Source organism: Carex rostrata, chromosome 5 (assembly GCF_964058835.1).
Source record: "Carex rostrata chromosome 5, lpCarRost1.2, whole genome shotgun sequence".
Classification (NCBI taxonomy): Eukaryota; Viridiplantae; Streptophyta; class Magnoliopsida; order Poales; family Cyperaceae; genus Carex; species Carex rostrata.
In genome coordinates, this window is record NC_135922.1 from 1,484,159 (window position 1) to 1,496,671 (window position 12,513).

The 12,513-nt window shown below is 42.6% G+C and overlaps 1 protein-coding gene across 1 annotated transcript; it reads right to left on the bottom strand.

Moving 5' to 3' along the window:
- Positions 1–9,434: 9,434 nt before the first annotated feature.
- On the bottom strand, positions 9,435–11,742 carry LOC144554452 (uncharacterized). The gene is made up of 4 exons (XM_078302770.1): positions 11,484–11,742; positions 10,178–11,085; positions 9,878–10,136; positions 9,435–9,757 (listed from the first exon to the last, which is right to left on the bottom strand). The coding sequence occupies exons 1-4, from the start codon at positions 11,740–11,742 to the stop codon at positions 9,435–9,437; spliced, it is 1,749 nt and encodes a 582-aa protein (XP_078158896.1).
- Positions 11,743–12,513: the final 771 nt, after the last annotated feature.

Genomic DNA, 12,513 nt, shown 5'->3' on the forward strand with positions numbered 1-12,513 from the left:
CATGGAAATGCACAGTAACAGAGAAAAAAAATGGAAAAAATGTGAACGACTATCAATAGTTGAGATTACACTTTGAATTAAAATGGATAATTTTTTAATTAATTTTATACTTCTTGACTACATAAAAATAGTTGTATACAATCAAACAGTGTTTAATGCGTTTGAGATTGATTGAATATAAAGCTATGATTTTCTCTAGAAAGATAGCCTCTTCATTCCTCTAAAATTTTAGAATAATTATAAGGAGTCCCTCATCCCTGTCTCCCATTTTTTCCTGCACTCTCTCTTTCTTAATTGTCATATATCTCCTTATTTATTTCGCTAAAACATTTTATTTATCCTCGCATTAAATTAGACTGTCATTTAATATCAATCCCTGCATTAATTATGCTTTCCTCTAATAAGAATCCCCACATTAATTATATTATCTTTTAAAAACAATCCCCGCATTAATTATACTGTTATCTAATAATAATCCCCGTTAATAAATGCTTATCTGTTGATTGATGTTCAAGAAACTATTTATCATTATGCTTGAGAGTATTTATCATTGATGTTTTACTAAAAATTGCAGTTATGTCTGAGAAGTATTTATCCATGTAACATAAATTATTTATTATTATGTCTAAGAGTATTTATCATTGATATTTTACTATAAGTTGCAATTATGTCTGAGAAGTATTTATCTGTGTAACATAAAATATTTATTCATGTAACATAAAGTATTTATTATTATTATGTCTAAGAGTATTTATCATTGATGTTTTACTGAAAATTGCAATTATGTCTGAGAAGTATTTACCCATGTAATGTAAAGTATTTATCTATGTAACATACAGTATTTATCATTATATATGAGAGTATTTATCATTGATGTTTTAATGTAAGTTACAATTATGTCTGAGAAGTATTTATCCATATAACATAAAGTATTTTTCATTATGTTTGAGAAATATTTATCATTGATGTTTTACTAAAAGTTATAATTATGTCTGAAAAGTATTTATCCATGTAACATAAAATATTTATCCATATAATGCAAAGTATTTATCCATGTAACATAAAGTATTTATCATTGCTTCTGAAATGTATTTATCGTTGTCTTTAACATACATATATTTTACTGAAAATTACAATTTAAAGTTGATAAAAATTGATGACAACCAATTATTAAAAAAAATAACGTTATATGGTTTAAATTATTTATATGAAAAATATATATTAGACTTCCGTTGGACCGATTATTATATATGAATTCATATAAAACATATGAAACCATAACAGATTTCAATTCATGCAACATATACACATATTGCATTTTGTACACATGCAATTCTATATGATCCATATAACATATACTCCTCAAGATCCAATATAATGTTTGTATAAAAATTATGTCCTTACCACTTAGTAACCATGTGATCAAGGTTTGGCCCAAAATTTCATACATACTTAGTTGTATTAGATCCAACATATCAAAAAAGGAGTGTGCATGTGATACATGACATGATACCTCTTGGTTAAAGGTCTCCAACAAAATTGCATCTCCAATGAAAAAAATACAAGATCAACATATATGTGCATATATACATAAGAAAATTATAATGTGCATATATACATACATAATAGAGAATAAAAAATTTCAGTTGAAATTTTCATCTAAAATTATAAAAAAATATTTATACATAAGAAAATTGCAATTATGTCTGAGAAGTATTTACCCATGTAACATAAAGTATTTATCCATGTAACATAAAGTATTTATCATTATGCTTGAGAGTATTTATCATTGATGCTTTACTAAAAATTGCAGTTATGTCTGAGAAGTATTTACCCATGTAACATAAAGTATTTATCCATTTAATATAAAGTATTTATCATTATTCTTGAGAGTATTTATCATTGATGTTTTACTAAAAGTTGCAGTTATGTCTGAGAAGTATTTATCCATGTAACATAAATTATTTATCCATGTAACATAAAGTATTTATCCTTATGTCTAAGAGTATTTATCATTGGGTGAGGGGATTGTTTATTTAATAGTCTCCAGTTGTGCGGGGACAATCTAGAAAAAAAAAAAAATTTATGCGGGGATAACTGACAAGTATTTATGAGGGGATTGTTTATTTAATGGTCCCCAGTTGTGCGGGGACGATTAAAAAAAAAAAAATTTGTGCGGGGACAATTGATGGATTGATTTATTCTTTCATAAATAGAGATCATTGCAAAGGGATTAATACTTGGCAAATTCAAGATAAATACTTTGATGCTTCTTTTTTTTTATCATTTAAAAGCCCGTAGGCCAGATACATTAATAGTATTACATTCCCCTGATTGGTTATGCAATTTGCCTAAATCCCTTTCTACCAAAATAGAAAAAACAACCTATTCCAGAAACAATGGTAAAGTAAAACCCGTTACATTCCACTTCTCCTTTCTACCCTTTTTTGCTAGATAATCAGCCATCTCATTGTGGCCTCTATCCACAAAAAGGCATTGGTACTCCTTGTTATCCATCAACAGCTTCCATACCTCTAGAACTTCCTTACAGGCCCTCCAATCCAGTTGTGTCGGTGGTTGCAATTTGGTTACTATTTCCTGCAGCTCCTTACAATCAGTGAAAAAATCACATTGAGATATACCCAATTTAGATGCCTGCTGTATCCCTAATTTCAAAGCCTGCGCCTCTGCTTGCATTGAGCAGCATACTTATACCGCTCTTTGAGGTGTACCGTTTCAGAGTATCCCCTTCTTTGAATACAACCCTAATACCTCATTTCCAATTTCGTACCCAAGATCCATTTGAGAAGCATGTGATTGAAGAGAGCCTCTGTTGTACAGCCCTACATTGATTAACCGACAATTTCTTTGTGCTTGCCATCTGGGTTTCCACCGATACTTGGTTCAAGTACCTGAAAAAAACCTTGACATTTGGATTCTTGTCCGCATAGGCCCTGTCATTTTGGCATCTCCAAATTGCCCAGCATATATTCGCAAAGGAGGTCCATTTGTCATCTGATGGAGGTCTACTGGTCGTCTGATAGATGTTCTATTTGCCGCTATGGATTTTCCTGAAACAATTCCCACATCCTGTTTGATCTGACTGCTAGAGGGCTAGCGAACCAGCAGCTTCTAGAAAACGGGCAATTGAAAATGAGATGAGGTATGTCTTCCTTTCCTTCCCCACAAGTGGCACATTGCAATTTAGGACCTCCTAATCTTGAAGCGAGAATAGCAGATAGTGGGAGGGCCTTGTTGCATAATTTCCAAATGAAGATTCTTACCCTTGGTAAAATGTCTCCCTTATCCCAAATTAGTGACCAGAACTTAGCCCCTGGTGCATTTCGCTGCCTTTCTGTACCAATAATACTCTTATATGCTCTATTAACTACATATTCACCATTTGGGTATAATTTAAAGATCAACTTATCTGGACCCGCTTCAACTCTTGGAGGATTGATTTTTTCCACTATGTAAAGGCAGTCGACATGCCCCACCAATTAGATGATTTTTTTCGATATCCCATTGACCCGTGCTTTTCTGTACCAGATCAACTATTCTGAGCCTTCCTCTCTAACCTGTTTGGGATGGTGGAATTAACCCCAAATTGCACCATGGCTCATTTACTGCATAACATGTACAACCATCCCCAATTGCCAATTGACCATTGGAAGCAGTATTTCTCGAATCCCCATGAGACATCTCCAAAACAGTGTGCAGTTATAGGTTCTCTTGGAGGTCCAAAGAGAGCTTCTTGGCAAGTACTTTGCTCTTACCAATAATGCCCATTGTGATTCTGAGCTCGAAGCTAGCTTCCATAATAGCTTTAGTAGCATTGCTTTATTCATGGCTTTGAGATTTTTAAACCCATGTCACATATGCCAAATATGCCAAATATATCGGGCTATCCACTTTACCCCAAAAGAACCTTGCTATAACACCATTCAACTTCTGTATGACTTTGATACGGGCTATGTGAGGTAGCAGGCCGTATGCTATTGATGGGCTGAACTGGGCTCGTCCTACTAGAAGTCGCAGGCTGAGAAATGAACAACTCGAGGAGATCAAGAGATGATCTCGGATCCCAAATCTCGGAAGTCGATAGATTACCTCGGAGAGAAGGGAATGAGCCTCAGAGATATCGTACTCTTTCCTGTCTGATATCTCGGAGAGTGTGTGTATGTGTGTGTGTGTAAGAGGGTAAGCGTCTATATCTCTTGGTTTGCCCTTTTCTTGTGAAAAGAAGGGCCTTATATAGTCACTTAGCGTTAATAAGTCAGATCAAAACCGATAAGAGAAAGAAATTCTTATGTCATAATTTGCACTATACATTTGAGGAATCATATTAGCCTACAATAAAAGAAAATGACTAATCCTATTAGCCTACAACAAAAGTGACTATAATTAGACTCCGTATGCACTACGATTTCCATGGTCAGCAAAAAGACGAGTGTGATGTCGTTTTTGCACAACAAAAAAAAAACACACCGGACAAGAAGAGCATAACAGGGGAAGGTTGCATGAAGGCACATTTACCCTTCAAGGAACCAAACCCGCGAAGGGGGTGGACATTGCCAAAGAAAATGCCCCGGCTTGCGGGGATCTTCCCTAGCGACCCACCGTAAGCACGAGATATGTGCCTTCTTGTGAAAAAACCAGCAGGAAGGTATGCGGGTTCGACTATCGGTCTTCCCACAAACTTCATAGGTGTCCATGGGGACACCATAAACATCCCATGGGCCAGAACTCGGGGTCTTGGCTTCGTCCGAGCTACTTTTCTCGAGTTCAGCCCAGTCGATCTCATCATTGTCGATGGCCTCATTTATTGCCATCCCCCATTCAACGAGATCTCCTAGTCGGAGATTCTCGTTATCCAATACCCATTCTAGGGTCTCGGGATCCCAGTATTGTAATAACCCCTTCTTCTTCTCTGGGGTTATTCGCACTCTTATCCCGAGAGGAGAGGGAACGGGATTCTAGAGCTCTGTCGCAAGGCATTTGCCTTTGCAGGCTAAGCGCTTGAAAGTCATAAGGTGGGAATGTGCGAGATGTAGATAGGAAGAAAAGGATTAGTGCGAGTTTGAGGGATGTTGCAGGAGGTATTTATAGGCAAAAAATGGTACTGTGCTGGTAATAAATGTGGTGGGACCTAGCTATGCCCAATCGTCGCATCGAAGCGAGACGTCACCTTTTTAATTTTCCCAGGCGACGACATTAAATTGATTTAATAGGTTTCCGTATTTTTGAGGTTTGACTTGACTGTTTATCAGAAAGTATTTAATGAACTCAGAAATCGAAGCATTGTGCATTAAATTAATATAACGATGGGAAATGTGTGTATCTAATCACAACAGCTAAGTACAACCGAAATAAAGTAAACCCGGGGTACATCCTGGCATATATTTCAAGATAATGAGCTTACATTCAGAAAAACGAAATATATTGCTTCTTATGTTTACATATCAAAAACTGAAGCTTAGTGGATTACATATAGTTACTCAAAACTATAAGGAGGGAAGAGGTGGCGCTGGGAGACACAAGTCGGGCACAAGTTAGTGCCAAAACGTGGATCATTCCTATCTCGGGGCAGTTGCTCGAAAACACATCCGGGATGAAAGCTATTTTCACACCCCTCACATGTGAACATATCCCGGTAATGCCATCTTAACTTACAATGGGCGCATTTATTCAAATTCATCGGATCGGTGACTTCCGAGGTGACCAGTGTCCTCGCCATCTCTACCCGAGGAAGGTTCTCTGGACATCCTTAATGTTGCCCCTCCTCTATTACTTCCGGGGCTGGAGCATCTCCCTGGTCCTGGGCGACCACTAACTCGGAATGCCCTATCTTGCACAATGTGTTGAACACTTTTTGGCAATTCTCCGGACCTCCCGCGAGGATAAAGTCGAAGAAAGCCCTCCATTTCTCTCTGTTATGGTTGGGTTGTCGGTTAGGGTTACTCATCCCGGAAACGTATATTTCTTATAAGAGGAAAGGTTCGAGTCGAAGTTCACTTTTGGAAGATGTGTTTATATAATTGTGCCTTTGGGAACTCTAAAGGGCGCGTTAGGTTAATCTCTGTCCAATCAAGCATTAGTCAAACTATCAGAGGACGCGATGCATAACTCGAGGAGGAGGAGTCATTGCTATTGCAACGGTGAGTTAAGGAGTGCCACGTGCCAACCGGTATTATCAATACGGATGGGACACGTGTACACTGAGTTCGCCGAGGAGATGTTATACATTCATGTCCTCAAAGTTCGTGCCGTAATTGTGCGGCAGAACTATATAAAGGCCTTTATCCCCCGTTAGTTAACATTTTACTTTCCTGCGTACTGCTTATCTCGGAGAAACAGTCAGTAGAGCTTTTTGGTTACAGGTCGCATCGAACGAGTGATCCCGGATCTCATTTCTTCGAGGTAATACTTTCTTTACTAACCCGTATTTTCCATATTTTTGTTAAGTTCCTCCACTTGCGAGTTTGAACCCTTAGTAAGTATGGAGTACCCGACCCGAACCATGTAATTATCGTAAAGCATACTTGTTCATCTTTACATCGAAGTAAACCAGTTCCTCTACTGTCTTATAACCTAGTGACATGGCTGGTTCATCCGATAGCCCCTGGGTCTTTTTTTCCAAGAAGCCTCTCCAGCTCGGTCGACTGAAGAAGTCGCCCAGAGGCGGACTTTAGGTTCCGATTTACCCCTCCTCGTTATGGTGGTGGTAAAGGTCCGATGATACCTCCTCCCCATGAATTACGAGGTCAAGTGAGGGAGGCTCGTAGTGGTACGGGCTCAGAAGATGATAGTGAGGCAACGACCTCGGGTTAGGCGAGCTCTTCTGAAGAAGGTGAGGAGGAAACGACAAGTCCCGAAATGGAGGAGCAACAAGTCAGAGGAGGAGAAGAAGAAGAGTTGGAGGAATTAGAACCTCCAAGTAAGAGGGTTAAGCTCTCTACCGGGACTTCATCCAGCAGGGTCCCAAAAAAAAAAAGAGAACTCGACCCCGTTGTGCCCCGTGCCGGGCATCCTAATGATAGTGATTTTCAAGAATCGGCCAGATTAGGTTCCAAGGCCGATGTCCGACTTGTAGGATATTTGGACCATTTTTATCAGGCCCTTGTTCCGGAGGATCATAGGGGGGAGTTTCCCCGGGATATGGTCCGTTTCAGCATTCCTGACTTAAATGACCCGGCTCATGACTCCGAGAAAGAGGTTGCCATCTATTGGAAGATGCCGTAATGCGGCTTTAAACTAAAGTTATCTCTGTTTATGCGAAAACTGCTAGCTGACCTTGACGTCGCACCGGCACAGATCCTGGCCACGGCGTGGACCTCGAGATCTGTCAAGTGGAACAAATTCGATGACTGGAATCATGCTTAGGTTTACCTAGAGAACCCGGATGACTTCGACTGCTGGAGGGGAATCCGAAAGGAATGAAGGTGTTTAAAGAAACCCCCTCCACTTTCCAGGAAAGCGAAGAAGGATGCGATGGATTTGGTGTATTCCTTATCCTCTACTGACAGGATCCGAATGGACCTCGTCGTTGCCTTTGTCGAATGTTAGTGCTCCGACAACCATAACCCCTTGTCTTGTATTATGTGCCTATGTTTTTTGTAGTTTCGCGTCATTTACTACTATTTTTCTAATGTGTTTTAACCTTTTGTTTGTAGCATTTGGAAGCATGCGCCCAGCCTTTCAATTCACTTCAGCACGCCCTCTGCCCTTGGATCCAGCAAATAAGGTGTTTGCGGGAGCCGTAATGGATCCATGCCGGACGGCACCTAAGACCCCGTCGTTGCCTCTGAGTGCTATGACTTCAGGGTCCAAGGACAGGCAGGATCCAGTTTCCGGGGTTCCTACCCCAAGACCAAGCGCTGTGGACAAAAAGAAGGGGGCCGCCACAGTATCTTCCAATAAGAGGAAGTCCTCGGTCGTGTCCCAGACATACTCGGAGGACTCTGCCAACAAGAAGACCTTGTTGAACCCTTCTGCCCCCGTCATCCTCCCTTCCTCCCAGAAGATTATCTCATGGAACTGCCCGGGGAACTTGGGGAGGAATTTCGCAAGCAGCTTAAGGAGGTTATCCCTGATTCGGAGAAAGGAATAGGGACGGTGTGGAAAACTCACCTCCCAAAGGAATATCCTGACAGTCTAGGGGTCTATTTCCTGGGGGTATACCAACATGCAGAGGAACCTCACTCCCTCCGATGAGGAATGCATGAAGTATGCTCGGGAGGCTTTTCGCGTGACCTCGACTGTGGAGGAGCGGAAGTTGATCGAGGTTGATTCCTGTGATGCTTTGGGTCTGGCGATGCATTACCAACACCATTCTGGAGTTATCTTGGGGTCTTTATGGGATAAGTTTGAAAAGGAGGCTCTTCGGCTCGAGGCCCCTACCCCTGGCATTCCACAATCTACCTCTGCCATCATTGAGAGGGACTTTTATAAGGATCAAATTCTCAGCCGAAACCGCCTTGCCAACATCAGGTTGGAGGAAATTCGGGCTGTCAAAAAGGAGACCCTTTTGAGACAGTAAGCCGCGCTAACACAAAATGAGGATGAGTTAGCGAGGGCTTGCGCCAGGGTTGCCGAGATGGAGAGGGAGTTGGCTGTTCGTTACGAGGAGTTGAGCAAGATGAGGGAAGATGCCAAGTGTCAGGAGGAAGAGGTGTCCCATCAGACCTTGGATGAATTTTTGAATAGTATGGCTTTCACTGATGCCGCCAGAATAGCCACAGGCAATTTGACGAAGGTGGGCTATTTATAAAGAATTGAAGAAGTTGAGTAAGATTTATCCCTTCGATCCCCGGCGTTGTGGATTCGTTCACATCAAAAAGGAAGATAGATGTGCAGCGGTTCTTCCCGGGTTTACCTGGGACAGAAAAAAGGATAAGATGCGGAATGACAAAGGGCAGCTGGTGAGGCCTTGGGAACATTTCGCAAGTATTGAATCTGGGGATATTGCCTGTCCATGGAAAGACGTCTTTCAATGGCCCATGGATGTTAATGACTCTAGCGCCGGATGGATCACGGAGGAGAGGATGGAAGAGGGGGAGGATGCGGAATGCCAGGAGGGCCAACGAGACGAGGACCTTGGTGGGAAGGATCTTCGTGAACTCGTTGATTCCCCCAACCCACCAAATGAGGAGGACCCTATCCTACGAGAAGAGAATCCCGAGGTGCAGGTGGGGGGGTAATCTCGTTGTGCCTCCCGAAGGCATGACCACGGCGCCGATCATTGATGTCGTGGGGACTGCCGGGGGAGACACCTCTCCCAATCGTTCTCCCGTTCTTTGATTTAACTAGGTGAGATGTTTCTATGAATTTCATTTGTACCTGTGCAAAGTGTTGTCGTGTTCTAATCTCGTCTTGTTATGGTTATGCAGGATTGCTGGGGACTCTTTGCTAATCATGAGGTGGGAGCGGAAGCTTTATGTATTTGGTGCTTTTCTATCGAATGCACGTTTGATGCGCTTTTGGTATTCTTCCGTGCGAACCCTTGCTTGTTCCCGAGCTTCTGTCACAAATTCCAAGTCGGTGGCGCGAGCGTCCTCATTGTCATGTGATGTATAGGACGTGACTTGAAGGGATAGTTGAACGAGCTCTATCGGAGTGACAGACTCCATCCCGTATATCAGGGAGTAAGGGCTCTGCTGGGTCGCTTCTCTGGGTGTGGTGCAGTATATCCATAACACTTGGTCAAGCATGTCGGGCCAATTCTTCCAGTTGGCCGCCACCTTCTTTTTTAAGCCGTCTAATATCGTGCGATTGGTTACCTCAGTGAGCCCATTGCTAGCGGGGTGGCTGACACTCGCGAAGTTATTATGTATGCTGAGGTTGACGAGGAATTCCATGGTGATCGCCGCATTGAATTATGTCCCGTTGTCTGAGATAATGGCATAAGGGATGCCAAACCGGCAAATAATATTCCGCAAAATGAAGTTTTTTGCTACCACTGCCATGATCTCAGATAGGGCTTCGGTTTCTACCCATTTGGTAAAATACTCTACCGCCACTATTATACATCTCTTGTTTAACGTCGCCTTCGGAAAAGGTCCGACGATGTCAATCCCCCAAAGGTCGGAAAAGGCCATGCCCCCGAGATAGAGATCTGGTTGTATAGAGGGATGTTGCTAAGTTTACAATGGAATTGACATTTATCGCACTTTCTGACCAGATTCACTGCGTCTTGCTGCATCGTCGGCCAGTAAAATCCTGCTCGGATAGCGCGCTTGGCTAGGGTCTTGGCGCCTTGGTGGCTTCCGCAGAATCCCTCATGAATGTCCAGCAAGATCCGCTTTGCATCGTCTTCGGGTATGCACTTTAGCCATGGCCTGACATACCCTCGTTTGTATAGGTAATTGTTAAAAATGGAATATAGGGGCGCTATCTTCTTCATGCGTCTGGCTGCTAGTGGATCTTCAGGTAGCGTGCCCGAGGTAAGGAATGATAACATCGGAGTCATCCAGGTCTCCCTAATCTCGGCCACTAATATTTCGTGGCCACTATTCGTTATGCTTGAAGTGGGGATGTCCATCACGATTACCGGTCTATCTTTGTCTAGGTTTCTCGCGGCCCCTAGTTTGGATAAGGCATCCACCTGATTATTCTGGGTGCGTAGGACATGCTGTATCTTGATCTCGTCAAATTGGCCTTTCAAAGTTTGGAAGTGATCATAATACTTGCGCAGGTTCTCATCAATTGTCCGGCATTCTTCATTTAACTGTCTCACAGCCAGCTCGGAGTCGCTATGCAGGTGGACTTTGCGGGCCCCGACCTCCTTTGCTAACCGTAATCCCACGATTAGCGCTTCATATTCGGCAGTGTTGTTAGTGATCGGGAACTGAAAATGCAGCGTGTAGTTTAACATTTCTCCCTGTGGCCTGAGTAAGGATACTCCAGCCCCGGCACCTTGTAGCGAGGAAGCTCCATTTACATACACTTTCCATCTTCCTCCCAACTCCACGGGTGTGCCAGAATACTTGGCTATAAAATCGGTGAATATCTGTGACTTGAGCAAGTTCTGAGGGTGAAAAGTGATGTCGAACTTGGATAACTCCAGCGCCCAAGCCAACATGCGTCCTGAGGATTCAAAATTTGCAAATGCTTTTTTCAAGGGTACTCCCGTGTACACTTTGATCGGATGGAATTGAAAATATGGTCTTAATTTCCGAGCTGCCTTTACAAGGGCATAGACAGCTTTCTCGACTTGGGCATATCGTGTCTCCGCATCACGCAGGACATGGGAAACAAAGTAAATCGGTTTCTGCTCTCTACCCTCTTCTTGTACCAACGCGGCACTTACGCGTGGCCTGTTGTCGCGAGATAGAGTACCAGTGATTCTCCCAACGAGGGTCGACTGACGCACGGGGGGTTAGTGAGGTATTCCTTGATCTTCTAAAAGGCTGCTGCACATTCGTCCGTCCATTCGAACCTTGCTAACTTTCGCATTGCTTTGAAAAATGGGAAACATACATCACCTGATCTGGTTATAAACCTATTAAGTGCTGCTAACCTGCCAGTCAAGGTTTGAAGTTCTTTTAGGTTCTTGGGGGCTTTCATGTCCAGTATTGCTTGAGACTTGGAAGGGTGAATCTCGATACCTCGCATGGATACCATGAATCCCAAGAACTTTCCTCCTGTGAGGTCGAAGAAACTCTTCTTAGGATTGAGCATCATGTCGGCCCCATTTAATGTCTCGAACGCCTCCCGGAGGTCTTCAAATACCTTATTCACCATCCTCTGGAATGTAGGTCATCCACATAGGCCTCCATGTTGCGCCCAATCTGTTTATCAAATACCTTATTCACCATCCTCTGGAATGTAGCACCAGCATTGCGCAAGCCAAAGGGAACTATCATGTAGCAGTAGAGCCCTGAGTGCGTCGTGAACGTAGTTTTTCTTCATCTTCCTTACACATTCGGATCTGGTTGTATCCCGAGAAGGCATCCATGAAGCTTAGGAAAGCATGACCTGAGGTGGAATCCATCAATTGATCAATTTTGGGTAGCGGGAAAGGATCCATGGGGCATGCTTTGTTCAGGTCCGTGTAGTCGATGCACATCTGCCAATCGCCATTAGACTTCTTGACTAATACAAGGTTGGCCGTTCATTCCGGACAATCAACATTTTGGATAACTCCTGCCTCTAGTAGCTTCTTCACCTCTCTTTTAATCGCCATTTGTCTCTCCTCATCCATGTTACGCTTTTTCTGTCTTACTGGCTTTGCTCCTGGTTTTATATGAAGCCTATGCTCAGCTATATGTCGCGGAATTCCGGGCATGTTGGCAGTGGTCCAAGCGAAAACAGCTTGATTCTCTCGGAGGATTTAACCAATTCCTTTCTTGCTTCACCCTGGACTGCCTTTCCGATGTTCAACAATTTCCCCGCTTCTAATTCGAACTGTTCTATCTAGTCTATAGGCTCTATCTGAGTTTTGGACTCGGTGATGTTCGTGGGGTCTAGTGAAAGCTCTGTACCAGGTGGCATAAAATCCGCACTGGGTTTTAC

What these genes read in the sequence shown, in the direction of transcription:
- LOC144554452 (XM_078302770.1), bottom strand. Translation starts at nt 11,742, where the DNA reads ATGGTGAATAAGGTATTTGAAGACCTCCGGGAGGCGTTCGAGACATTA. An exon ending in TAGGTTTATAACCAGATCAG is followed by an intron (nt 11,086 to 11,483) that starts GTGATGTATGTT and finishes TTGAATCCTCAG; the next exon opens with GACGCATGTTGGCTTGGGCG. An exon ending in AGCAAGACGCAGTGAATCTG is followed by an intron (nt 10,137 to 10,177) that starts GTCAGAAAGTGC and finishes TTGTAAACTTAG; the next exon opens with CAACATCCCTCTATACAACC.